The 25,973-nt window shown below is 36.6% G+C and overlaps 1 protein-coding gene across 1 annotated transcript; it reads right to left on the minus strand.

The window, feature by feature from the left end:
• Nucleotides 1–450: 450 nt before the first annotated feature.
• On the minus strand, nucleotides 451–25,973 carry TOP2A (DNA topoisomerase II alpha). The gene is made up of 35 exons (XM_079904904.1): nucleotides 25,813–25,973; nucleotides 24,790–24,945; nucleotides 24,483–24,573; nucleotides 24,005–24,068; nucleotides 22,686–22,831; nucleotides 22,395–22,492; nucleotides 21,926–22,138; nucleotides 21,409–21,582; nucleotides 21,118–21,219; nucleotides 20,866–21,003; nucleotides 19,351–19,489; nucleotides 18,179–18,336; nucleotides 17,752–17,877; nucleotides 17,020–17,130; nucleotides 16,770–16,875; nucleotides 16,569–16,678; nucleotides 16,224–16,316; nucleotides 15,703–15,817; nucleotides 15,491–15,612; nucleotides 14,128–14,276; nucleotides 12,136–12,367; nucleotides 11,815–11,949; nucleotides 11,490–11,690; nucleotides 11,117–11,312; nucleotides 9,119–9,210; nucleotides 8,851–9,015; nucleotides 8,643–8,726; nucleotides 7,581–7,763; nucleotides 7,171–7,261; nucleotides 3,879–4,031; nucleotides 3,536–3,659; nucleotides 3,376–3,419; nucleotides 2,816–2,956; nucleotides 2,178–2,377; nucleotides 451–1,523 (listed from the first exon to the last, which is right to left on the minus strand). The coding sequence occupies exons 1-35, from the start codon at nucleotides 25,831–25,833 to the stop codon at nucleotides 1,395–1,397; spliced, it is 4,602 nt and encodes a 1,533-aa protein (XP_079761030.1). The 5' UTR covers nucleotides 25,834–25,973; the 3' UTR covers nucleotides 451–1,394.

Consider the following 25,973-nt stretch of genomic DNA (forward strand, 5'->3'; position numbering starts at 1 on the left):
AAGGGGTTAGATTTTTCTAAATTTTTTTCCCCTAAATGATTAGCCAGTTGCCCCAATATAACTTATTGATATCATCAAGCAGTTGACTAGTTTATCAAAATATTGTTAAAGTAGGGAATCATTTAAAAAAATAAGTTTATATTTAAAGTTATTTATTGATGTAGGGCCAATGCCTTTTGAGTGTGGAAGAGGTGAATTTAGCTCCCACGTTTAAAAATCTCAGGAATAAACCTGGTCGGCCCCAGTTAGGTCATGGTGCCTCTCCCTCAGAACTATCACTATGGCCAGGAGCAGGCACATCAGAAAATGATCAGAATAGTTCTCAAAACCATTTTACAGTGAAGAGTGAAGAAGGATATATTTTAGACTAAGGAAAAGAGTGTAGTGCAGGGGGAAAATGGGCAACAATCACGGGTTGCAATATCTACAACATTTTATTAAAGCACAAAATTGTTGGAATTAAGCTAAATAGAGAAAACATAGTAAATAGTTACGAAAAACATTGATAACACCACTCAACTCACACACATATAACGAATGCAGGAAGGTCTTAAAAAGTTTACAAGTTGAAAATTATGGAGATTTCCTCAAACTGGATGTAACAGCTCGCTGCTGAGTATGGCATCAATATAATATATAAGATCTTTGAGAGAATGCTGTCCCCGACTCTTCTGCAATCTAGTGCCTCCTAGAAATTTGTTCCTTGGGAGATTCAGACTCACAGGCAGCCAGAGGGGACAAGTCAAGAGTTGAGATAATCTCAACTTAGGGTCTAATTTTCTTCATCTAATTGACTGTGTTGAGGTTATAGAGACACAGCCATGGTGTTTTTCTTCAGCTCATTCAAAAAGATATGAAGAATATGAACAATTTTTCACTGCTTAAAAATTCAGCACATAAAAGGCTGAGCGAGAAGTATTTGGTACTGGAACTACATAAAGTTCTATCTGATGGAAAATTATCTATGAAACTAAGATAAAACAGAGAAACTCATCATGCTGTATCTCATATTTTCAGAAAGTAGGCAGAGTAGAAACTTTTATGTCAAAGTGCTCCAATTTTAGCTTAATGAGTGGTCAAACTACATTATGCTGAAGTGACCACACAACTGCCTCTAGAGCCCAGAAGAACCTAAAATCAGATTTAAAGGACAAAAGAAAACAGACTCAATACATACACAAAGCAGAGAAAAAACAATCCCACGAGATGGTCACTACTTAGACAGTATTATATAAAGATAAGGGACACTTGGGCTCTACTTCACTTTGATGGTTCTGAATTAAAACTACCTTCCCCAAACTAAATTCAGAGGGGAAGAAACTGAGAGATTCACATAAATTTAAAACCAGTCTTGAGCTCAATAAGACAATTACTTAAAATAATCACCTCACATTTTAAAACAGATCATCTTCATCTGATTCTTCGAGGTACTTTATAGGTTTCTTTGTCCGTCCCGATTTTGCCCGAGAAGCCACAGCTGAGTCTAAGTCCAGGTGAAAGTCATCACTGTCCTCCTTGGGTTTCTAAAAGAGAAAAGCCCAAGTAGTTTGTACAATGTCAACCTGACAGCAGAATTTCGATGCAAAAAATATATCAACAGACTACAACTCAAGGAGTTTTCCACCTTCTAATGAGTAGTAAGAAATTGGGACTTCCCTGGTGGCACAGGGAATCCGCCTGCCAATGCAGGGGACACAGGTTCGAGCCCTGGTCCGGGAAGATCCCACATGCCTCAGAGCAACAAAGCCCGTGCACCGCAACTACTGAGCCTACGCTCTAGAGCCCGCGTGCCACGACTACTGAAGGCTGCGTGCCTAGAGCCCGTGCTCCAAAAGAGAACCACAGTGAGAAGCCCGCGTACTACGACGAAGAGTAGACCCTGCTCGCGGCAACTAGAGAAAGCCCACGTGCAGCAATGAAGACCCAACGGGGCCAAAAATAAATAAATAAATTTTTAAAAAAAATAGAAAGAAGGAAAGAAATAGACTGAAGGCAACTCTCTCATTGACTAATTAGTGGCATATTTAACTTTTTTACAACTAAACTACATAGAGTAAAAGGCTAATGGACTATGGGATTTAAATTTATTTCCTTAAAAATGTGCCAAATTATTAGGAGCAAAGCTTGGTTATGTGCTTCAAAATACCTACAGCAAAAGGACTGACTAGGATAAATACCTTGCTTGTGACTGCTTTAGAAATCATTTTCTCAAAATTAGAGTCGGAATCATCAGAAGTGGACGGCTTCCTTTTGCGGTGACTCTTGGTTTTGGGGGGATTAGGCTTTTTAGAGACATCAGAATCCAAGTCTGGATCCTTTTTGGTTCCTTTTGGTGCAGCCCTTTTTTTGGCCCCTGTAGTAGAGGTGGAAGACTGACCTGCAAGTGAACACAGGAATTTGTCAGGGACACTCTTAGCTGAATTGTTCCCACAGTGAACCTTCTTTAGCAACCTGTTGACTGCTTATATTTAACATAGGAAAAGACAACCTAACAGAGATGAAATGCATTAGAGAATCAAAGTATTCTTAAGCATATGATTTTTTTGTAGGTATATGCTTCATGTTAAACATTTGCAACTGTTTCTAACTCCCATCCCTGTCATAGAAATGAGCTAACTAACACCTGGCATTTTGAGAAACATGCTATTTTTAAACCTTTTGACTAGCAATTTTGATTATGAAGATCTAAAGATTTGTTTTCAGTTGGTAAAGGCTTAATTTCAATATAGTAAATTTGGGGAATAAAAATTGAAGCTGACTTGTGGCAGCCAGTAGCTAATCCCAATATTAACCCATCTCAAAGACTGAGGCTCACTTTTTGCTGCCGTCTTCTTCACTGTCACGTTCTTTTTAGGAACAGGGTTTGTGGTTTTAGTTACAGCTGGGAAATCAGCAGCAGGAGAGCTTGGAGGAGGTGGTACATTATCCTTGGCATCATCAGCGTTAAGGTCCGTTACTTCAAATGGAAAGGAAAATAATACATATAAGCAATACATGAAAATCTGTTTACTGCTTTTGTCCCTGCTCTGAATTTCTATTTAAACACAAAGTCTGTGACTTTCCTGGAATATTTCAAACACGCTTTTGTAACTCTGTTCTAATTACTGAGTTCTTCATGAGCAAACAATAAGTTTTTCTATCTCTAGCACCTAGCATAGTACCTGGCAAGCAAATGATTACTTTTAGTACATTTAGTTTAAATGTAGAACCTATTTATGTGCAAAACTAAACCTAATGAACAATATCAATGTAATGCTAACAAGAACCCACATTTATTTTCAAAGACAGGACTTGGATAATGTAGGCCGGGTTAGAAGCCGGGTGGACCTGAGTGCTCCAATAAAGCAGACATCTCACTATTTTTACTTAACATACCTGATGTGGCACTTTTCTGTGGCTTCAGTTCTTTGTTAGTATGTCTAGAATAATAATAATAAAAAAATCCTGATGACCAATTCTAAATGTGTCAACAAAGAATATATCATCAGCTATTAAAAACAATCATGATAAAATCCCTATTAGAGAGGATACTTACTTTGGGGAAGTTGTGGTCCTAGGTGGACTAGCATCTGATGGGACATGATCTTCATCTTGAGTGTTTTCATCAAAATCTGAGAAATCTTCATCTGAATCCAAATCCATTGTGAATTTGGTTTTTGCTGTTAAAAATATACATATACAAAGAATCAAAGAGGATAACAGGAGAAATATTTAATCCACAGATTAATATAACATTTCCTGAAGATATAAGCTTCAGTTTAATCTTCTAAAAGATGTTTTAGTTTCTCAAAAATGTAATTACTGCTCTAAGATGTAACAATTTCTGGGATTATGTGCCTTGAAATAGATTGCCCATTCAAATCTTCACTCTTCCTTACTTGCTGCTCTCCGTGGCTCTTTTTCTCGGGGAGGGACATCAAAATTACTTTCGTTACTGTCTATATCTGATTCCGAATCAGACCAGGGGTTTCTCTTTTTGGCTTTCTTGACTGGTTTAAATGGCAATGTAGTTTGTTTCTTTGTCTTGGTACCTGGAAGGGAGATAGGAATTAACCATGTTTACATATTCTTTGACTCACTTTTCTCCATCTATCATCCATCCATCCTTCGAATATTTATTGAACTCTGTGCTAGTACTGGGAATAGAATGGTGAACAGAAAAGGACATAGTCCCCCTTTCTGTGGAGCTTATAGTTTGGTTATCTAATCCCATATATAATAATAATCCCACATGGTATATATGTTTACATAGGGCATGTAGTATGTATGCATATGTATATAAATAAGAGGGTTTTCCAAGAAAGAGATGCTTAAGTTAACTAGTTGAAGGGAGTTGGATGACAAAACATTCCAGTTTAGGAAATAACATGTACAAAGCCCTGTGAGAAAACATAGTGCACTTAGGAAACTGAAAGAAATCCATTATGGCTGGAAAGCAGAAGTCAGAGGGAGAGTGGCTGGTCTTTTTTTAAAAGTCTTTGGCTGCACCCCGCGGCATGTGGGACCTTAGTTCCCTGACCGACCAGGGATCGAACCTGCGCCGCCGCCTGCATTGGAAGGCGGAGTCTAACTACTGGACCACCGGGGAAGTCCCAAGAGAGTGGCTGGTCTTGTTAAGGATTTTGTTTTAAACAGGGAATCAATATGACCAGATTTGCATTTTAGAGTTCTCTCAGACTGTAGTGTGGAGATGGGAAAGGCACAAGAACAGATGCAAGATCAACAGAAGGTTACTGCTGAAGTCAAGGCGAGGGAAACAGCTCAAAGGGAACAGAATGGCTGGGCCCGAACCTCGAGGAGCATTTAATGGCTGAGTTAAGGAGGTTTAAAGTCACTAAGTCTTGTTAATTCTTTTCCTCAAATGTCTCTCATACCAATCCTTTGCTATTTATTTCCCTCATCTAGGCCCAAAGATAAGGATAGACTCCTTATTGATCTGACTTAGTCCTTTCTTCATATTCTTCCTTCATACACCTACCTATTTCATATCTCCTAGTTGAATCTAATCTTATCCACCCTCCTCCAACAACCTGGTTTTCTAACTCTCCATAATCTGGTTTAACTATTTTCTACTATTTTCCACTCTGTTAAGGGGCCTTCTCATCGTCCCATGCATATTATATGTCCATTTGCCTTCTCCCAGTCTAGAATACCTAAATCTTACCCAATCTTTAAGACTCTAAACCAAGTTTTACCTCTTTCACAAAGCCTCTGCAATCTACATGTACCCACACTGATCTCACCTTTCTCTAAATCCCTACAATGGCTAGTATGTACTGCTTTACCTTTCTTTCCTGATAAACCTCTTGAGGGTAAGCGCCATGCTTCCCCACTTCTTGTGTCCTCACAAGACTTGAGATAGTGATGGGAAACGTGAATGTTCAAAATACTTATCTGATTCACTGCTTTTATATGCTAATTGATTGCTAGGTAGGTTTAAAGTTAAATATGTGCTGTATTATAAGGCCAATATATAATTTTCCACAACACAGCACACACAACATACTTTTATTACTTCTTTTTAATACTAAGATGTTTCCAATTATTTTATTCATCTTTGTATTCCCCACAGAACTGAACGTTATCTATTAAAAGTAGATACTCAAGGATAGACATATACATCAATCAATGGAATAGTTAAGAATCCATAAATAAACCTTAATATTTATGGTCAATAGATTTTTGGCAATGGTGAAGACAATTCAACAGGGAAGAAGGTTTTTCAATATACGGTGCTGGGTCAACTGGATATCCACATGCAAAAGAATGAAGTTGACCCCTTCCTTATGCCATATACAACTTAATTCAAAATTACCTAAATGTAAGAGCTAAAACTAAAAACTCTTAGAAGAAGATAAGGGGTAAATCTTTTCTTTTCTTCTTTTTCGCCATGCCGCACAGCTTGTGGGATCTTAGTTCCCCAGCTAGGGATTGAACCCGGGCCCATAGCAATGAAAGCATGGAGTCCTAACCACTAGACTGCCCGGGAATACCCTAGGGGTAAATCTTAATGACCTTGGATTTGGCAAAAGATTAGATATGACACCAAAAACATGAGCAACAAAAGAAAAAAAGAAGATAAATTAGACTTCATCAAAATTAAAAACTTGTGCTTCAAAGGACACCATCAAGAAAATGAAAAGATAATCCACAGGCTGGCAGAAAATATTTGAGAATCATGTATCTGATAAAGGTCTGGCATCTGGAATATAAAGAACTCTTACAACTAACTCAACAATAAAAGATAAATAACCCAATTAAAAAATGGGCAAAGGATCTGAATAGACATTTCGCCAAAGAAATATAAAAGCCCCAAAGTGGAAACAATTCAAATATCTAGCAGCTGGTGAACAAATAAATATAATGTGGTATATTCATACAATGAAAAACTATTTGGCAACAAAATAGAATGAAGTATTGATACATGTTACTACATGAATGATCCTTGAAAACATGCTAAGTGAAGAAGCCAGCCACAGAAGAACATATTATATGATTCCATTCATAGGAAATGTCCAGAATAGGCAATCTAGACACAGAAAGTAAATTGGTGGTTGCCTAGAGGGAGGGGGAGTTGGGAGAAAATGGGGGGTGACCAGTAATTGCGTACAGTGTTTCTTTCCAGGACAAGAAACTGTTCTAAAACTGAGTATACTAAAACCACTGAATGGTACACTTTAAATGAGTGAATTTGGTATGTGAATATCTCCATGAAGAAGTTAGAAAAAAGTAGATATTCAGTAAAGGCATAATCAAATGGTTAACAGAATTTTTACTTCTATTTAATTTACTGAGTGAGTGTTAAGTATATCCCAGGCATGGTGTTGAACTCTAGGGATAAAACAACATGACTAAGATATGGTGACTGTCCTCAAGAAGCTTTACATATGAATATATTACATATATTAAAACCTCATAACTGGCTAGAAAGTGAAATCTAATAAACTGAACACTTTCTTTAGATCCCAACAAAGTATTTCATTACAAAATGATCTCTTCTAAAATAAATCATATCCCAAGGACAATGTTAGGGAAGTTCAAGTATACTTCAGATTTAGCCCTTCTTCATGTACCTCAATAAGAACTTTTGAACGTCTATATGGAACGTACTAGGTAACAAACATAATTTAGTCTCAACTCTATATGATTTTCCTTAAAATGTTTTAATACCTGGTTCTCTTTTCTGTTTCTTTTCCAATCTCTGTTTTAGGCCTTCTATTTCTATCCCATCCTCTCGAGAGCTTCCTTCAGTATTTTCATTCTAAAAGACAGCAAGACAAAAATGGTTAAGTTCTGCCCGTTTATTATTTGGAATAATATAAGGTCAAATATACAAATATATATCTGTCAAAAAGTGATTTTTTTTTCTTTGTATTTTGGCTAAGAGATCTGAAGAAAGAAGGGTATGGGTACGACTTTTTCAAGATACTTAAACATTAAAAAAATCAGGCTCATAAGAAAGGAAAGTTATGATTAGTTGATAAATTCCTGAGTACGGGATTAGAAGTTTTATGATTAGTTCAATTTTAAGTGGAAAAATATTTAAAGTGTTTTATGTATAATGCTTTCAAGAGTATTACCTTAATTTTTTTTTTAATTTTCTTTTCTGCCTCTGCTTTCATCTCTATGGTCACTTGGGGGATGACTCTTTTTCCACATGGAGAAGGCAAAACTTCTGCCCTTTGTGTTTTTTTCCCCTTTGCTTTCCCACCTTTCCCAGGAAGTCCTATTTGTTCATCTTGTTTCTCCTTTGCTTCAACAGCCTACAAAAGGTTGATATAAAAAAGCAAGTTTAGGGAAGAGATATGGGAACATATGTATAACTGATTCACTTTGTTATAAAGCAGAAACTAACACACCATTTCAAACCAATTATACTCCAATAAAGATGTAAGAAAAAAAAAAGAAAGCAAGTTTATAAGCTAACAAAGACATTACAGCATCGATGCCACTTTATAGGGACAGAATAAAAGGCAACGGTTAAACTGACTTCAATTTGTTACATCTTAACATAAATTTGTGATAAGCTGTTCTATCAAGTATACCACCAACATTAAGGCACACTTTGTAAACTCAATTAAGAAATAAGAAAGGATGTGATTCCAGTAATGTACATTTATCCAATCAACTGATTACAAGCTGGACATCCAAACTGAAGTACAATAATATAAATCTACATGTTAGGCCTTTTATCTTAATTTATGAAATACTTTTTCTTATGTTAAGATAATACTGGAGAACAAACCACATTAGCAATTTTGGTAACAGAGGATCTCCTGAAACTACTGATTAGCTAGCCCTGAAGGAAACTATTTTTGTCCTTTCAGGTTTACTTGAGGGACTGGGCTCGTTTTCTTCCGTGTTTGAATTCTCTTTATCTTCTCAGTCCCAATAGGTGAAAAATCAACTCCTGCCCTTTCCCCTCTTTGTCCAAAAACTTTTAGGTAGTATGTTTCTTGGCACCATTTACTTTATTCTAACTAGTTTCTAACAATCTGTTATTTTATGTGTTATCTTGGAATGTATCTCCATGCCTCTTATATTCTATTGCCAATTGTGAAATTTCTTGACAAAGAGGTGTATTGCTAGAATACATTATTTCATTAATAAAAATTCTAACACAGGCATTATAAACTACATACCTCCAGCTCTTCAACAAAAGCAGCCAAGTCTTCTTTCCACAAATCTGATGGACTCTTTCTCTTTAATGTTTCTAGCTCTTGCTCCTTCATAAGATAGTCAGAAAATTAAGTTAATTTATGTGCATAAACAGCATTTTCCCAAAGCACACAATTTACTTTCACCATTGGAATACAATCAAGCAACATGTACTATCCATCAACAACTCACTTTTTCATTTCTTAGTTTGCACAGTTCATCTTTCTTTTCCTTGGTTAGATACCAAAGAGGCATATCAAGAAGGTAGTTGAAGGTTGGTCCAGAATCTGTTACAGAGTCACTCTTTTCAGTTTCCTTTTCATTGTCACTCTCTTCATTTTCTTCTTCATCTGCAACCTAAAGGAGAAATTAAAATGTAGCTTTAATAGGAAATGTGAAACATAGACATTAGACTATACATAGTCTTTAATAAGACAGAAAATGCTAACCAAGAAGTTACCTTTTGCTGGGCTTCTTTCCAAGCCTTCACAGGATCCGAATCATAACCTCTTTGAATCAGAACTTTAATTAATTCTTTCTTAGGCTTGTTTTCTGTTTAAACAAATGTGAACAGAGATAGTAGTTTTGAGCAATATTTTAGGAAAGGGATAAGGTTTTACCATATTAAGTGAAAAGATTAAAACTGGAGATTAAACTGTCTTCTTGCATAAATTTGTACATCCTGGTGGATAGTCAAGTCTGCTCCTAAACCACTGACAAATGTAAATTACCACAAGGGGGCAGTCAAATCATATATGAGGTAGTGACTTAATCATAACTTGAATAACAAGACAATCAAAACCTTTATTTCTGATAAATATTGACCTCAATTATATTCCCTGGTCTTCTATTTATTTATTTTTAAAATTTATTTATTTATTATTTATTTTTGGCTGTGTTGGGTCTTCACTGCTGCTCATGGGCTTTCTCTAGTTGCGGCGAGCCAGGGCTACTCTTCGTTGCGGTGCGCAGGCTTCTCATTGCGGTGGCTTCTCTTGTTGCGGAGCATGGGCTCTAGGCACGCGGGCTTCAGTAGTTGTGGCACGCAGGCTCAGTAGTTGTGGCTTGCGAGCTCTAGAGCGCAGGCTCAGTAGTTGTGGCGCACGGGCTTAGTTGCTCCGTGGCATGTGGGATCTTCCCGGACCAGGGCTTGAAACCACGTCCCCTGCATTGGCAGGAGGAGCCTCTCCCGTTGCGGAGCACAGGCTCTGGAGGCGCAGGCTCAGCGGCCATGGCTCACAGGCCCAGCTGCTCGGTGGCATGTGGGATCTACCAGGACCGGGGCACGAACCCGTGTCCCCTGCATCGGCAGGTGGACTCTCAACCACTGCGCCACCAGGGAAGCCCGGCAGGAGGATTCTTAACCACTGCGCCACCAGGGGAGTCTCCTCCCTGGTCTTTTAATTTCAACACCCGAGTGGGCAAGTTTTTAGTGCCACTCATTCAGACATTGATTTCTCTTGATTATAGTCCCCTATAATGCATTTGTTCCCTTTTTTCTATAGCACCCCTCTCCCAAAGTTTACTGCAGTCAATTTGTTAGACTTTGAGGGACACTGAGAGTTACTAGCTATAATAGAGTGAGGTTTTGAGTACCACCTTTCATCAATTAACTTGATATATAGGTCACACTTTTAGGCCCTCTATATTTACTCCTCAAGAAGACTGGATAGTCTCTAGTATTTCCTAAATTCCAGTCAACTAAATACTCTTTACTTTTTATTTTTCCTTGAGTCATATCCAATATTACTTATTTTAGCTTTGTCTTAAGCAATATCATCTGTGAAATTAGGGGACTGATATGCCATCGTTATTGTATTTTAAAATATCCATGAAAATGAACATGTAACTACTAAGTTAAACATTTTCATGTACCATCAGAAAATGATCCTGTGATCACTGGTAACTTGTGTTGTCATGTTTTGGGACTTGCTACTACAACCCATAGTTACCTGGCTTTTCTAGTTTACTCTGGCCAGAGCTGAGCCATTTCTTTCAACCCTCCAGCTTTAGTCAAAACTGTTTTCTTCTTGGTTACTTAAACTCTGATTTAGTTGCTTCTAGAATGTCTTAAAAAAATTCCCTTAGACATGACTTTCAGTCTTGAGTATACCATTTACTTATAATATAAGCCATTTAAAATCCTCCTTCCTTTTTTTGTTTTTCTATCAGACTTATCTCTGCTCTTTATCAATCAGTTTACACAGGGACCTCTTCTAGCTCTGTTCTCTTCCTGTCTAAATGTTAACTAAATCTTGATTTCTCAATCTAGGAAAAGCTATCTCTTTTAAACTATAAATGCTAATTTAGGTATTTGAAAGAAATACCTGTACGTGTAACCAGTGGAAATAAACGGATTTTGCCCGCCCTCTCCATCATCCCTCTCACCAAAAATGTTTAAAGGAAGTGAGGTATGATAGTAATTTTAGTACAGGAAGTTATTGTTCCAAAAACATACCAATGATTATTTTGCCATCTATTTTCTCTAAGATAAAGCGAGCCTGATTATTCAGTTTAGCAGATTCAGCGCCAAGCATTCCTAGAAGCCATTCTTTTCTTAATCCATAATATTTAAGCCTGAGTTCAAAGAAGTCTCTTAGAATATCCAACACTGTGTCGTATTTCTTTAAACAGCCTACGTGGTCAAAAAGCACCTAGAAAAGAAAAACAAGATTGGAGTCAACAACAGATAAATTGGCTAAACTTTAATCGTTTTAGAGAAATGACTTTATCCTTTGAAACTGTAAAAGTAGCCTAAGATATCCTTTTAAAATTGATATTAATCTTAATATAAATGGAAACATACATATTTCTCATGAAACAAGACATACCATAGAGTTGCATGTGAGACTAGTTTGGAGTTTGAAGACTTTGTGTAGTCCAACTCTCTCTGCCTCTGCCAGTTTTTCTTCAGTCATCTTCACAACAAACTTCACAGTGGTGTCTGTGTGGTATTCCCTATAATCTGTTATCAGAGGGGGTGTCTTCTCAGTGCCATTCAACATGGGTTCTAGAACCTGTTCTTTATATGTCTAAAGAAAGAAATAATCCTTTTGTAAGTTTCTCAAACATAGGCTCCTGAATATTCAACAAACATCAGTATAAAAAATGTTTCCCCTATCACAAAAATCAAAAAAGAAACCCATAATTACTTACCTGGGTCCATGTTCTGATGGGAAGCTCTGAGATTTCAATGGTTGTAGAATTAAGAATAGACATTTCACCACTAATCACATACTGATTTGGAGCCAGCTCTTCAATAGTACCCTTGAAGTTCTTGTAACTTGGAAGCTAAATTAGTATTTTAAAAAAGAATATTTTCTAAATGTGATACTAAAACAAATCCCAACAGCATTAAACAATAAATCTAACATCAAGCATGAAATAAATTTTCTATTTGTCTTCTTTAACCATATCAACTGCTGAATTGAAACCAGAGGAAAACTAGTAAGGTTCCTAGTACCACAGAATAGTTACCATTGGCAAAGGTTCTTCTCCATCCATCAAACGTCTGATGTTATTCACAACTTCACGAACATCAAAGTTGGGGATTTTGCAGGACCACCCAGTACCAATTCCTTCAGCGCCATTTATCAGCACCATGGGTATAATAGGAATGTACCATTCAGGCTCAACACGTTGGTTGTCATCATATAAAAACCTTAACGTGTGATCATCTTTTGGTGGAAATAACAACCGAGCCAAAGGGCTAAAGAAAACAAAGAATGTTATTTTAGAAAAATATTGGCTTTGACACAACTTTCACGGAAAGAACATATGTTATCTCAGATATATACATGAAAATTACTTTGGCTTTACTTGCTGACTAATATTCATTTACCAATATTATTTATTGAGTACTTTCTACATGCCAGGCACTGCAGATATAAAGCCTCAGTCTTTGAGGAGCTCAGTACAGGGAGATATTCTAGTACAGGCATTTTGTCAGGCGGTACGGTAAATGCTAAATAGAAAAATAAAGCAGCTAAGATTGATTGAGGGGATGCTAAGGAATGGTAAGCACTTTCTGATAGGATAACATTTGAGCAGAGAAGAAACTGAGAGAAAGAGTACTGCAAGCAGAGGGACCAGTAAGTCAGAGGCCCTGAAGGCATGTTTGACTATAGGCAAAGAGGCCAGGTGTGTTTGAAGCAGAGATAGTAGGAGATGGAATCAAAAGACATGGGGAGTGGGAGCACATATCATATAGGGTCTGGTTTGCTAAAATAGGGCTTTAGTTTTTCTCTGAATGAAGAAGTTGGAAGGTTCTGAACCAGAGTAACCTATTTAAAAAAAATCAACTGGCTGCCAAAAGAAAGAAGAATGGTAGAATATAATAGTCTGTATGAATATAATGAATGGGGTGGCTCAGTATTTTTCCAATGTGGAGCCCACAGGGATGCAAGTGTGGAGAAAAGGAGTCAAAGGTAACTCCAAATTTTGAGCCTGAGAATTAGAAGGATGGCTTTCCATTTACTGAGAAAGGGACTAAGGATATGGTTTTGAATTTAACGTTTGAGATACTTATTAGACATCCAGGTGGTAAATGTTGAGAGGGGACATGAAATTTAGAGGGTAGGGCTGGAGCTATGAGACTGGATGTACGAGGTACCATCCATGGATGGGAAGGCAGTATAGTTAGTGGAAAGAGGTCTGATGAAGGAGCTCTAGGGCAGGCCAGTATTTGGAGGTTGGGAAGATGAGAATGACCCAGTGAAGACTAATAGGGAGGAGAACCAACAGTCTTGTGTCTTGGAGGACAAATAATGAAAGAAGACTTTCAAGGATGGAGTGATTACCGTACTCTATGCTGTTGAAAAGTTGAATAAGATGACAGGTGAAAACTGACCACTCATAATGTACTTTCCATAGACTTGTAAAGGAAGTAAAATTTCAACTTGTGGTATTTAAGAAGAATCAAGTTCTTCTTTACTCCGGCTCAAACTCTACAGGGTTTCCCAACCTTGGCACTACTGCCATCTTTGTTCTTTGCCGTGGGGGTGCCGCCCTGTGCATTACAGAGTGTTTAGCAATATCCCTGGCCTCTGCTCACTAGATGCCAGTGGCATGGCTCCCTAGTCATGACAATCAAAAATGTCTCCAGACATTGCCACGTGTCCCCTGAAGGGTAAAATCTACCCTGGTTGAGAACCACAGCTCTATATGGAGAAAGAGAATAAAATAAAAGAAATGGGAGTAAAAACATTTATAGTTTGGCAAGGAAACAATACTTCTAAGGGATACAAAGGCTAAGCTATCAAACTGAAATAGAATTTTGACTTTCTACTCATTGCAAAGAGTAGCATAGTTAAACTTTAAAGAGCTAGTTTTAAGCAATTAATAATCCAAGCATCTGCATCAAAAATCTATTTTCCGATTAACTGGATTTTTCTATTTTTGGTCAACTAAATCTCACAATACTTCAAAATTGGAAATGGCAATTCACAAAAAAATCGGAAGCATACCCACCTGAGCATTGTGAAGATGTATCGAGGACTAGCAGAATCCTTGCCACCATGCAGCCTGGTACCAAACTGACCAATGGGCTGCAAGAGGTTCAGATTATTGCTACCCACAAAGTTCTGAGCCAAATTGATAATGGTCATCATTAGTGACATCTGTGGGTGGGGGGAAAAAGATTCATTAATCTAATCTGTAGTCTCTCGATAATAACATGTTTGTTATCATGAGTGTGTTTCACTATAATCCTGTAAGGTTTTATGAAGTGTAGATATTTATTGGCTTTTCCCAGATAAATACATGGCAGGAGTAGTACCCTAAACCTAAGAATTCTGGCTCCAAGTTCAGGGATCTTGCCTTCCAGTAATTTCTATCAAGTCCTACTCAACCTTGAAGGTATAGCTCCTCTATTCACCCTCAGCAGAATGAAATATTTCCTCCTTTGTGTGAAACACTTTGCTCATTTCTATTCTAGCATGTATCACTATTCTAAAGGGGTGTGTGTGTGTGTGTGTGTGTGTGTGTGTGTGTGTGTGTGTGAGATATAATCCTCTGGTTAAACTGTGATTATACCTTAAAGGTAGAGAACATGTATGATTTATCTTTGTATACTTGGTACATGCTAAGCATTCAACAAATGTTTATTATGTGAACACTTATTGAGTACCTGCTATATTTTGACTGAAGCAACAAGCAAGACAATCATTACCTTTAAAGTTCTAGAAACTTATAGGCAATCTAATTCTTTAAAACTGTTTTACATAATAAATGCAAAAAAGCAATTTCAATTACAAAATAAAAAATGAACAGGTGTATGTTTGTATTGATATAAAGTCAAACAATTTAGACATATATGAAAAATTGGAAAGTTGCCCTTTCCAATTCCCAGTGATAACCAAAGTTAACAATTTGGAGTATATCCTTCCTTTAATTATTATTCTGCCTCTTTTTTCTTTTCCCTCACCTGACAATAGAACATGGACATTCTTCAATGTTAGTACATATAGATTTACTTAAGTTATATCACTGATTCCATTCACAGATGTGTCATAATTTATAATAATTTTCCAATTGATGGACACTTTCCATGTCTAAATTTTGGCGTAACAAATTTATAGCAAACATCACTAAATCTCTTTGAACACAGATCCTTGCATATCTTTTGATCTATTATAGTATCCTTACAGGAACATTATTTTTATAAACAGATTTGTTAGGTCAAAAAATAAGCAATTTTATAGTTTGATATATTTCACCACATTGTTCTCTACTATGGATGTATAGCTTATAATTTCATCAACTGTTTGGAGAATGACTTTGCAGGTATTTCTGCTGTAATGCTTTCTGGAAACATTATAGATTATGTGTTTACCTCACCATGATGATAAGAGGACATCTCAGCTACTGACCCAGCTAACTGGGCAACCTTCACCTCTCGCTTGTCATTCCGTTTGAAACATGTAAACAAAACCTTTCTCTGACCTGGCTTCAAACCTTTAAAATGAAAGAAGTGCAAATATTAATATCCTCAAATTAACCATTTCAGGGCATTGATTCCCATCTTATGATAAAAATAGAACTCACCATCCACCATAGATGGGATAGACCTCTCATTATCAGAATTTGAGAACAGGATAAGTTCCTTATTTATGAAGTCATTATATGTCAGATATGTGGTAGTTTGCCCATATAAGTAATCCTGAGGAACCAAAGAGAGTATTACATGATCTAGTTTAAAATAAAAAGTATCACTGGTCTTAACAATGCTTAATACAAAAATAAAACAAAGACACACGTTAGCATTATCACTTCTATGATAATTGTTAACTCCCTCAAAAGCAAAGAATTATGAAGTATTTTATGTTTTAAAGACAAAATGAATTTAATTGCTGCACAATCAGGAAAAAAGTGCATTGACTCTGTAGTTTCTTTCAGGTCCAATACATTTATGCAGCAGTCTAAATAAGAATAAGGATATTTATAAATAGTTATCCATTAACTTTTTAACTGAGGTACTTATTATTCAGTAACTTTAATTTGCTATAATGTCAATTCTAAAGGTAATAAATAGTACATTTTGTGAGATATATTTAACATTTTTTTACCTCAGGAAGGCCAAGTAACTTTCGTTGCCTTCTATCTTCCATGAAATGAGTTAACCATTCCTTTCGATCATCTATCTGTTTTTTGCTAAAGGCCTACAAATTAGAAGATGAAAAAGATGTCACTGGCACGAATGGTTCCAAAATATTTCTTCTATAAAAAGTTAACAAATAAACAACAAAAACTCAGTTTCTAAAATATCTGGCTCCTTTCTTTGGGATATGCTTACTAAAAACAATCTATTTTATAAAACATTTTATTATATGAAAATTTAAATGTTTCAATTGACTAGTTGAAGCATTGATTTCTAAAACTAGAAGGTATGTATGAAATACACTCAAACTCACCAGGCTGATTGCAGCATCATCTTCAGGACCTGAATATTTGAATTGGATACGATGTCTTTTCATATCTGCAAAGTACTCTTTAGCTTCTTTTGATGTGCTGGTGCCCAAACCTACAAAACCAAGAACACCAAGTTACTCCATATAATATTGTACAATGGTATATAGCAAAATGAGAAGTTCTATGTGAGTTTCATTTCAAACCTTTGTAATACTTGACTTTCCATTTTTTATGATTTGGCGTAGAATTCTTCCATTCTTCAAACTCAGGAAGGCTATAGAATGCCACTTCTTGCTTGTTTTTAGACACCTGAGGTAAAAAACACATTGCTGTGGCTTTCCACACTTCTGGGTCCCCTGCATACCATCATACATCACTGGGGTTATATGTGTATCCAGGGTTGAGGAGTAGGGCCTTAAAATATCCATTATGGTATCTTAGAAATTAGTATACCTTTACAATGGGAGTGATAAATTCCTCCAGAAAACGATGGTGCAGAAGAGAGGGCCAGTTATGATGGATAAAATTAATCAGCAAGCCTTTGATATGGGAACCGTCTTGGTCCTAGAAATATTTGGAAAGCCAAAACACAAAAGAATTGTTTAGAAACTAAAAAGATTATGATCGACTTACTGGTAATTTCTCAAAATTTTTTCTATGGGGATTAAAAAAAAGGCTATTCAAATTCAGACTCACTTAACTTATATATGTAATATACATAAAATACAAACATAATATATCTTATTAGATGTGGATTAAAAATAATGAACAAAGCTCCAGTTAAGTAATTTCCTTTCATGGCAGAAAAGCAATGCAACAATAAGATGTGTTTAATTTAGGTTAACAATCTAAAATATTTGCTATCGGGCTTCCCTGGTGATACAGTGGTTAAGAATCCACCTGCCAATGCAGGGGACACGGGTTCGAACACTGGTCCTGGAAGATCCCACATGCCGCGGAGCAACTAAGCCCGTGTGCCACAACTACTGAAGCCCGCATGCCTAGAGCCCGTGCTCCGCAACAAGAGAAGCCAACGCAATGAGAAGCCTGTGCACTGCAACGAAGAGTAGCCCCTGCTTGCTGCAACTAGAGAAAGCCAGCACACAGCAATGAAGACCCAACACAGCTAAAAATAAATAAATAAATAAAATTTAAAAATTTAAAATATTTGATAACAAATCTGACCTGATCTGTCATAATCATTATCTTCCCATAACGCAGAGTCTTCAATGAATCTTCATCTTCATAGTTTTTCTTGTACTGAAGACCCACAATCTTGATTATATTGTTAATTTCAGCATTTTCCATTATCTGAAATGGATGTATAGCCAAAAATGTACTATTTTGTTTATAAACTTTAAAAGAACAAAGAATTACAACAGTATATGTTGCTTGGGTTTTCTTGAACTCCAGTATTTTGAGTTACTAGCCTATATGTCAGTAAGTCAGAAAGATCTGTTAAGATATGCTATAGTGTACCCAATTTCCTAAAATAACAAAAAAATATCCAAGGTGTATTTCAAAATGCCCAATAAAGGAATGAAATACAAGCATGAAGTCCTGCATTATAAAATTAGATTTAGATTCTGAAGATAGTTTTTATGTATTCTACCTGTTTATGAGAAGCTTCTCGAACATTAAGCATTTTTCCTCTAAGAGGGAAAACCCCGTACTTGTCTCTCCCAACCACACCAAGGCCTGAAACAGCCAAAGTTTTAGCTGAGTCTCCCTCTGTCAGGATAAGTGTACACTCAGTGGAGTTTCGGCCTCCTAAAATAAACAAATTAATATTAGCACATTTAGTTCAACCTCAAATATACTAACTCAGACATGTGATAAAACACAAATAATTTACAATTCATAACAAGTTGGCTGAGGAGTCAAATGGAGGTAAGTAATTAGATCCATAGTTTAGCTTAAGTTTGTAATAAAGTCTTAAGTTTCTTAGACTAATTTCTCATGACAATTATACTGTTGCTAAACATTCATTTAATCATATTACATTTAATATATTTGTTGGTGATGAGGTTTAAGACATGCTACCCCAAAATATGGCACCTTGGCATACTGAATACCTTAAGCTGACGGAATTTTGAGAAAATGGTAGAAGCAGAAAGATCTCCTGACCTCCCCGTTAAACTTCGCCCCTGAAGCATGTCGTAAGACCCTCATGAGGAGATGCCCTCTTTATACCTGGTGGAAAGGAATATTCTAATCCAAGATTGAGGGTCACCAAGAAGAATCTGAATGAAAAGGCCTTGCTAAGTTTCCCCAAGTTTACTATACTTAGCTCATAATCATTATCCTATCATATCTTTCCACAACTTTCCACTCTTCATCAAAACTAGCATAAAACCACTTAGGTTTAACCATTTCTTTGAGTCTGCATTTCCTTACAATTTTCTGGTGTCACAAAAAATCATATTAAATAAATTCACATGCTTTTTTCCTGTTAATCTGTCTTTGTCAGTTTAATTTTCAGAGATAGCCAGGAACCTAAGAAGGTTGAGAAGACTTTTTTCTCCTCTACATTAGGTAATAGATTACTGTATAAACATTCTTGTTTTATACCCCCAAATAATCATCTCAACACTACTTTTAACAGCTAAAAATTGAAATGACCCAAGTGTTCAATAACAGGGAACTGGTTGATTTTTAACAAAGTACAAATATTCCATTGAGTATTAAGTGTCAAGGGAAAAATACCCACAGTATGCTGTTAATGAATAAAACAAATAACTGAACTTCAAGATTTAAAGTTTGGAAACATGATTAAATGTGTACCTGCATCATTGGCATCATCAAGTTTGGGAATTCCTTTGATTCTGTTATGTTTTACAGCTGAACACTTCTTGTTTAACTGGACTTGGGCCTTAAATTTCACCCAGTTTAGTATGCTTTCTACAATACCACAGCCAATTGCCTGAAAATGAGAGGATTCATGTTAGGGAAGAAGAGTTCTGTCAGAAATCTGGAGTACAAATGAGCTCACACAAAAATAAAAAGAATTCAAAGATGAAAAGAGGTAGAAAAGTAATGTCTGGATAGAGGGTGGCACATCTTCCTGCCTCAGGTTACCACTACTGAGGGAGCTGCTTCCTTTGGGTTCATTCATTCAATAAATATTTATTGACTACATACTTATATTGTGCCAGGCACTGAGCTGCATGTGGAGATCTATTGGTTAAAACAAATTAGACATGGCCCTTGTCCTCAAGGAGTTTAGTTTACTACAAGGAAGACAGAAATAAAATGAGAAATTACAAGTGTGACAGGTGTTACAGATAAGTGAAAAGCATGTTATATATAGTAATGCATGTCCAGTGTTATATGGGAACAAACTTAGGGAAAGAAGTAGAAAGTAAAAGCTTTCCTGAGGAAATGACATTTAAGACCTAAAGTAGTTGGGGACTTCCCTTTGGTCCACTGGGTAAGACTCTGTGCTCCCAATGCAGGGGCCTTGGGTTCGATCCCTGGTCAGGGAACTAGATCCTGCATACATGCTGCATCTAGAGTCTGCATGCCGCACCTAAGAAGTCCGCATGCTGCAACTAAAGATTCCGCATGCTGCAATGAAGATCCCACGTGCCACAACTAAGACCCGGCACAGCATGCATAAATAAATAAATAAATAAATATTAAAAAAAAAAAAGACTTAAAATAGCCAAGTGTAAAGCATTTCAGGCAGAGTAATCCTCTGCCTGAAATGTGAAAAAGCTCTAAGGAGGGGAAGAGTACTCTGCTTTTGAGTAATTTAAAGCCAGTAGAAGTGAAGCTTAGATAATGTAGGAAAAGTGGCACTGAGATGCGGTTGGAAGTGGCAGGGTCTCGCAGGCCAAATTAAGGAATTTGGATTTAGATTTATGCAACCTAGTGGTTAGTTGGGGCCTTTGACTAAAACAGGAAATAGTTTTGTTTTCTGGGGGTGGGGGAGTTCCTTGTATGGCGATCAGTTAGTACGGAGAGAACTAATTCAGTTTTGGATGTGTCCACTGAGAGCAACTTTAGGCATTCAATGCCTAAAGCAGTTAGATGGTAACTAACTTACCATCGGTAAGCAGTTAGATGGGTTAAATTCAGTAGTGATCTAAACTGGTGACATGTAATGGGTAAATATAGATGGTGTATAGATGGTGATTAAGGGCTTGGTAAGACCTGGTAAGAGGTAAGAGTTGTTTTTTTATTTCCTTTTCAGAGTGAGAAGACATGTGGGAGGAAGCTTTATTTCTGCAGGGCTGAGAAGGGCAATGGAAAATAAAGGAAGGGGCTTCTATTTTTTATTTTCCTCTAAGTACTCACAGCTTTGATGAATTTTTCACTCAACGGGCACGTTGATCCAAAGCTCTTGACTTGTAAAGTCATGTTCTCTTTTGTCTGGGAGTCGAAGGTTGGGTTTTCAATTAAGGCGTTCACAAAAATCCACATGTGATTTTTTACCTGCAGTAAAAGTTGATAATAAATCACTAAAAACTTACTCATGCCTTGCTTTATTTATAGCCTTTCTCCTCTTTCTTGACTTTAGAAAAAGAACACTGCGTTAAAGTATCATACCTGATGTGCTTTTACTGCAACACCACCCTTGTTCTTTTTCTTCACAACATCAACAAGTTTAGTCACAATCTGATCAGCTACATAATCAACATGTCTGCCACCCTAATGAGGAAAAATACCAAACTGTAAATTCATTACCCTCAAAATTATAATAATAAAACATTAAAAAAAAATCTAATTTAGCTTCCTTTATGCCAAGGTAGCCAAATATTCAAGTTCATTTTATAAATTTAAACAATAATACTTATATGTAAAGGTAAATCATGATTAATAATTCAAAAATAAAATTACCTTGGAAGTAGCAATGCTGTTGACAAAGCTGATTTGCTGAAAGCCTTTTTCACTCATTGTTAAACACACTTCCCACCTGGGGTTTACTTGTTCATGGATAATTTTCAGTGCATTGCCAGTTTCATCTACCTTATCCTTCAGATACATATCTACGTAGCTACGGAATCCTTTTATCTAAACAGGAATTAAAAATAATAGTATGAAAAATTTATTTAAAGTAAATTAAAAAGTAGATTGTAAAGATTTTTCAAAACTAATGAAATGGTGTTCACTGATGGGCATAAGAGGATGGTCATTAAAAGACACAAAAGGATTTATTTAGGAGATTCTTTGAGAAAGACTTTAGTGAACTTAAAATGAGCTAACTGATTTAAAAAAATGTAGCATAATGTTTTCTTTACAGGAACATATTTGAGAAATGGTTAAGAAAAATATATGGGATGGAAAAAAAAAAATCAGCATTGCCTTTGACAATGATCTCAATTCCCTCATTGCCCACACCCAGGAAAGTACTTACTGGAAGCTTATTTCCATTGAGAAAGACCTTGACATCTTTAGTGGATCCAGCAATATCATATGCTCTTCTAACCATCAGTGCAACAATATCTTTGTCTAGGCTTTGCATTTTAAACTTAGACAAATCAGGGTGGAAGGTAATACATGTATAATCTTCTCCACTAAAGGGCTTGAGTTCCATCTCACCAGCTCTCCCCATGTTATCCCTCCATGTCTATGGAAATAAAGAATAGAGGAGAGAGAAAAAATTTAAGTAATCTCACAAACTAGAACTAAATAACGCAAATTTACAAGTCCTAAAAAACCCTCCCAAACAAACAAAAACCAAAAACCCCCCCAACCCCCCCAATATATGTTTATGAATAATTTCCCATGATGTAATAGCTTATAAATTATGTCAAACCATTAATACCAATATAAATTGCTATAGTACACTTTATAATCAAGGCACAAGATACCTATTTACTTGCCTGTTTGAACATTTTCTTGTATTCTCTACTGGCTGTTTCCACAGTAAATTTGGTACTGAATATGTTACACAATTTGGCTCCATAGCCATTTCGACCACCTGGGCAAATAAAGGTAAAATACTATTTAATTGTTCTTATCTCATTAACAGCTTTATTTCTTAATCACTGGCAATGTTATTCAATTACAGAGATTTACTTCCATGCTTTTAACCTTTATGCCACAGACAGTCATTTAAAAGATGTATTTTTTTTCAGCAACAAATATGTTTTTTATTTTCCTCAATACTCTACCCGTTACTTTCTTTTCTTCATCATCATAGTTACTAGAAGTTAGGAGCTGTCCAAAGATGAGAGCTGGGACATACATCTTCTCAACTTTGTGTTCAACAACAGGAATACCTTTTCCATTATTCCATATACTAATTAAATTATTCTCCCTAAGAAAAGAAGAGTGAAAAAAATTTTTATAAAACAGATGTTAAATTAGTGCTTAATATTTTTTAATATTTAAATATTATTATCTCTAAAATACATGAGTTCACAAGTCTCAATTTCTTTATGACGCTTTTTCATATATACCTTTTGAACGTCGGCATGCTTAGTTCCTAACACTCCTGAAATAGGAGCCAAGAGAAAAACAATAAATCAATCCTTTTCCAACACCTGAGCAGACACTGATAATATTGAAAAAATAGGAAATTTTAAAATGTTAGGATAAACAAAGGGAAATGATTTATGCCCAATGGAAAGAAAAGGACAAAATTTGGAAACAATATTATTATATCACTTTTAAGGGGATCATCTGTACTGTCCCAGCACCCTTAGCTTTCCCACCCAACAAAGTACATTGCAAAACAAATATGAAAGGACATTATTAACTGTAAACTTCCCTGCTCGCCAATAAAATGCTAAAAATTTATTTGGACTTACTTATCTCTTAGTTATTTTAATTCTAAGAAGATAATATATTTTAGTTATAACCGGAAACAAACTATGGTTCTTATTACAAATAGTACTGAGTATTATCTACAAAAAAGACTAACTAAATCTAGCTTAACATTTTTTAAAAGACTATGATATCAAGTCCTTAGGAGCATTTGAGTACATCATTAACACGTTTCCCAAAAAGAGTCTAAAGTATAGTTTATGTTATAACTCATCAGGCTAATAACAAGGGGAAGCAACACCCTGACTACCCACAAAGGGGGACATTCATAAGCAGAAATGTTAGATCAAATTATTCTCTATCACCACCTGCTGGTTTACTATTTCAATAGCATCATGAGAAAAAGTTAACAGCTATAGACTCCAGAATACTTAGAGCAGTTAGTGGAGATGCTTACTAAAATATTTAGGGATGAAGTGTCATAAAGACTGTAATTTATTTTGAAATGATTCAGAAAAAATATAGATGGGGCAAATATGGCAAAGTGTTGATAACTGTTGGATCTAGATTGTAGGTATCATAGATTGTTCATTTTAGCCTTCTACCTTTCTGCACTTTTGCAAACTCCCATTTAAAAAAAAGCCAACTTTACTATAAATCAAAGTAAATGCAACTAACAGTAACAATGAGCTATAAAAAACAAAAGACTAAGCAAGAGACTTACGGGTCAATTGTGACTCTAATACAAGACATTTTGGGGTCCCTTTGTTTGTTGTCTGCAGCATTGACTGAAAGAAGATAAAATACACATTGGTAAAAAATTGAAGTATTTTAAAAAACATCCTTTAACTCTAAGACATAAAAAGAAAAAAATCTCAAGCAGCACAGGAATATCATTAATGAGGTTCATTTAGCAATTTTTATTCATAGGCCTGTTTCTAGGAAAGAAGTCAACTTCCTAGATTCCAGTAGACTGCCTCACCTTTGCCAACTGTTGTTTGAAAGGATAGGATTTCTGGCTACAGAGGGTTTGCTAGGAATGATACTTCTTAGAAAGGATCTGACCAGTGGACCTTTGTATTAAAGAATATACTCACCTGCATATAGCTGATTCACTTTGTTATACAGCAGAAACTAACACAACATTGTTAAGCAATTATATTCTAATAAAGATGTTTAAAAAAAAAAAAGAATACACTCACCTAGAATCTCATCAAAGATTTTGTACAAACCAGGAACAAAAGTGACTTCCCTACAGTTAATGCCAATATCTTCATCGTAAACCCACATTTGCTGGAAATAAGGCAAAGAAATATGGTTACTTTGACCATATATTTATTCTATTTTACCATCATGACTACTGTAAAGTCTTCTGGATTAGTAGGATAACATACATGATAGATTAGGTCAGTTCCAGTGACACTCCAAGTAAATGAAGTACAGAAACTTAACCTGGAAAAGTATACATTTTAACTACTTAGTAACTGCATTTAATTAGCTTGGTGTTACCTGGGTCACTGATTCCACAGAGCCAATGTAGGTGTCTGGGCGGAGCAGAATATGTTCCAGTTGTGTTTTCTTTTGATAGATTCTTTCAATAGACAGTCTTTTCTTAGCATCTTCATTTTTCTTTGTTTTGTTGACTTGCATATTGTCATCTACAGGCTGACAAGTTTTTAAAAATTGAAGAGAAGGTATTTTGAGTCACGGGTTTATCAGAAACCATAAACAAAACACCTGTCATAGTGATCTGCTTACACACACTATAAGAAATCACAACCTTTTAGTAGTTATCAGTGGAGTTGACATCGTTTTGTACAAACATGGCAGTTTAAGTTACTGCAGCCAGGTTCCCAGGCGTCCGTTTAAATTGACATATTATTTTGCCAAGTGTATCTGACATGGAAATATTTTTACGTGTTAGACGCCATCAATAGCATACACCCCCTTCTTTCACCTACTCCACACATATTTACTGAGTGCCTACTAGGTCCCAGGCAAATAATAGATTCTAATTCAGCAGCAGCAGCAGTTTGCGAGGCTATGGGTCCCATCCTTTGGGCACGTTAACGTTTTGAACACTGGAGGGATGTATTTTGAGCACCTCGGGGCTGCCGGCTGCACAGTGGGAACCCTGTGCCTTGCTCTGCACCTTCCAAGGTCAGGGGCGTTCAATCCCATTTTCAGCCCCAGGTAGAAGAGGAGAGCATCTGTCTGTGCCGCTTAAAGCCCCACGCGGACCATGATCCCACCGATCTACTCCAGGACTAAGTGAATTCCTAGACACAGTAAAAACACAACTGCACACCCTAGAAGCCAGGTTAGCCGATAATACTTCGCTATTAGCACGGGAAAGGGGTTTCAGCCTCTTCGCGATCACGCCGAGCCCAGGGGACCCGGATCGACGCGGAACACCGACGCCCAGTCAGCCTCTGCCGGACCACAGCCCAGACGCCTCCCTCTCTCACAGGCAGCCGAAGGGATGCCGGGCCGCGTTGAGGCCCCGCGACGCGACCCTTCCGCGAGCCGTACCTGCAGTGGTGACATCTCCATGGTGACGGTCGTGAAGGACGGCTCGAGAACCCTGCAAGCGACTATGCCGGAGCAAACTGAGACAATCACGGAGCAAACCTCTTCTCCACAGACGTTCGTCGGTTAAGAGAGCGCTTCCACTCCGGTTTGAGCTTTCCGCT

Source organism: Stenella coeruleoalba (assembly GCF_951394435.1).
Source record: "Stenella coeruleoalba genome assembly, chromosome: 19".
NCBI classification, from domain to species: Eukaryota; Metazoa; Chordata; class Mammalia; order Artiodactyla; family Delphinidae; genus Stenella; species Stenella coeruleoalba.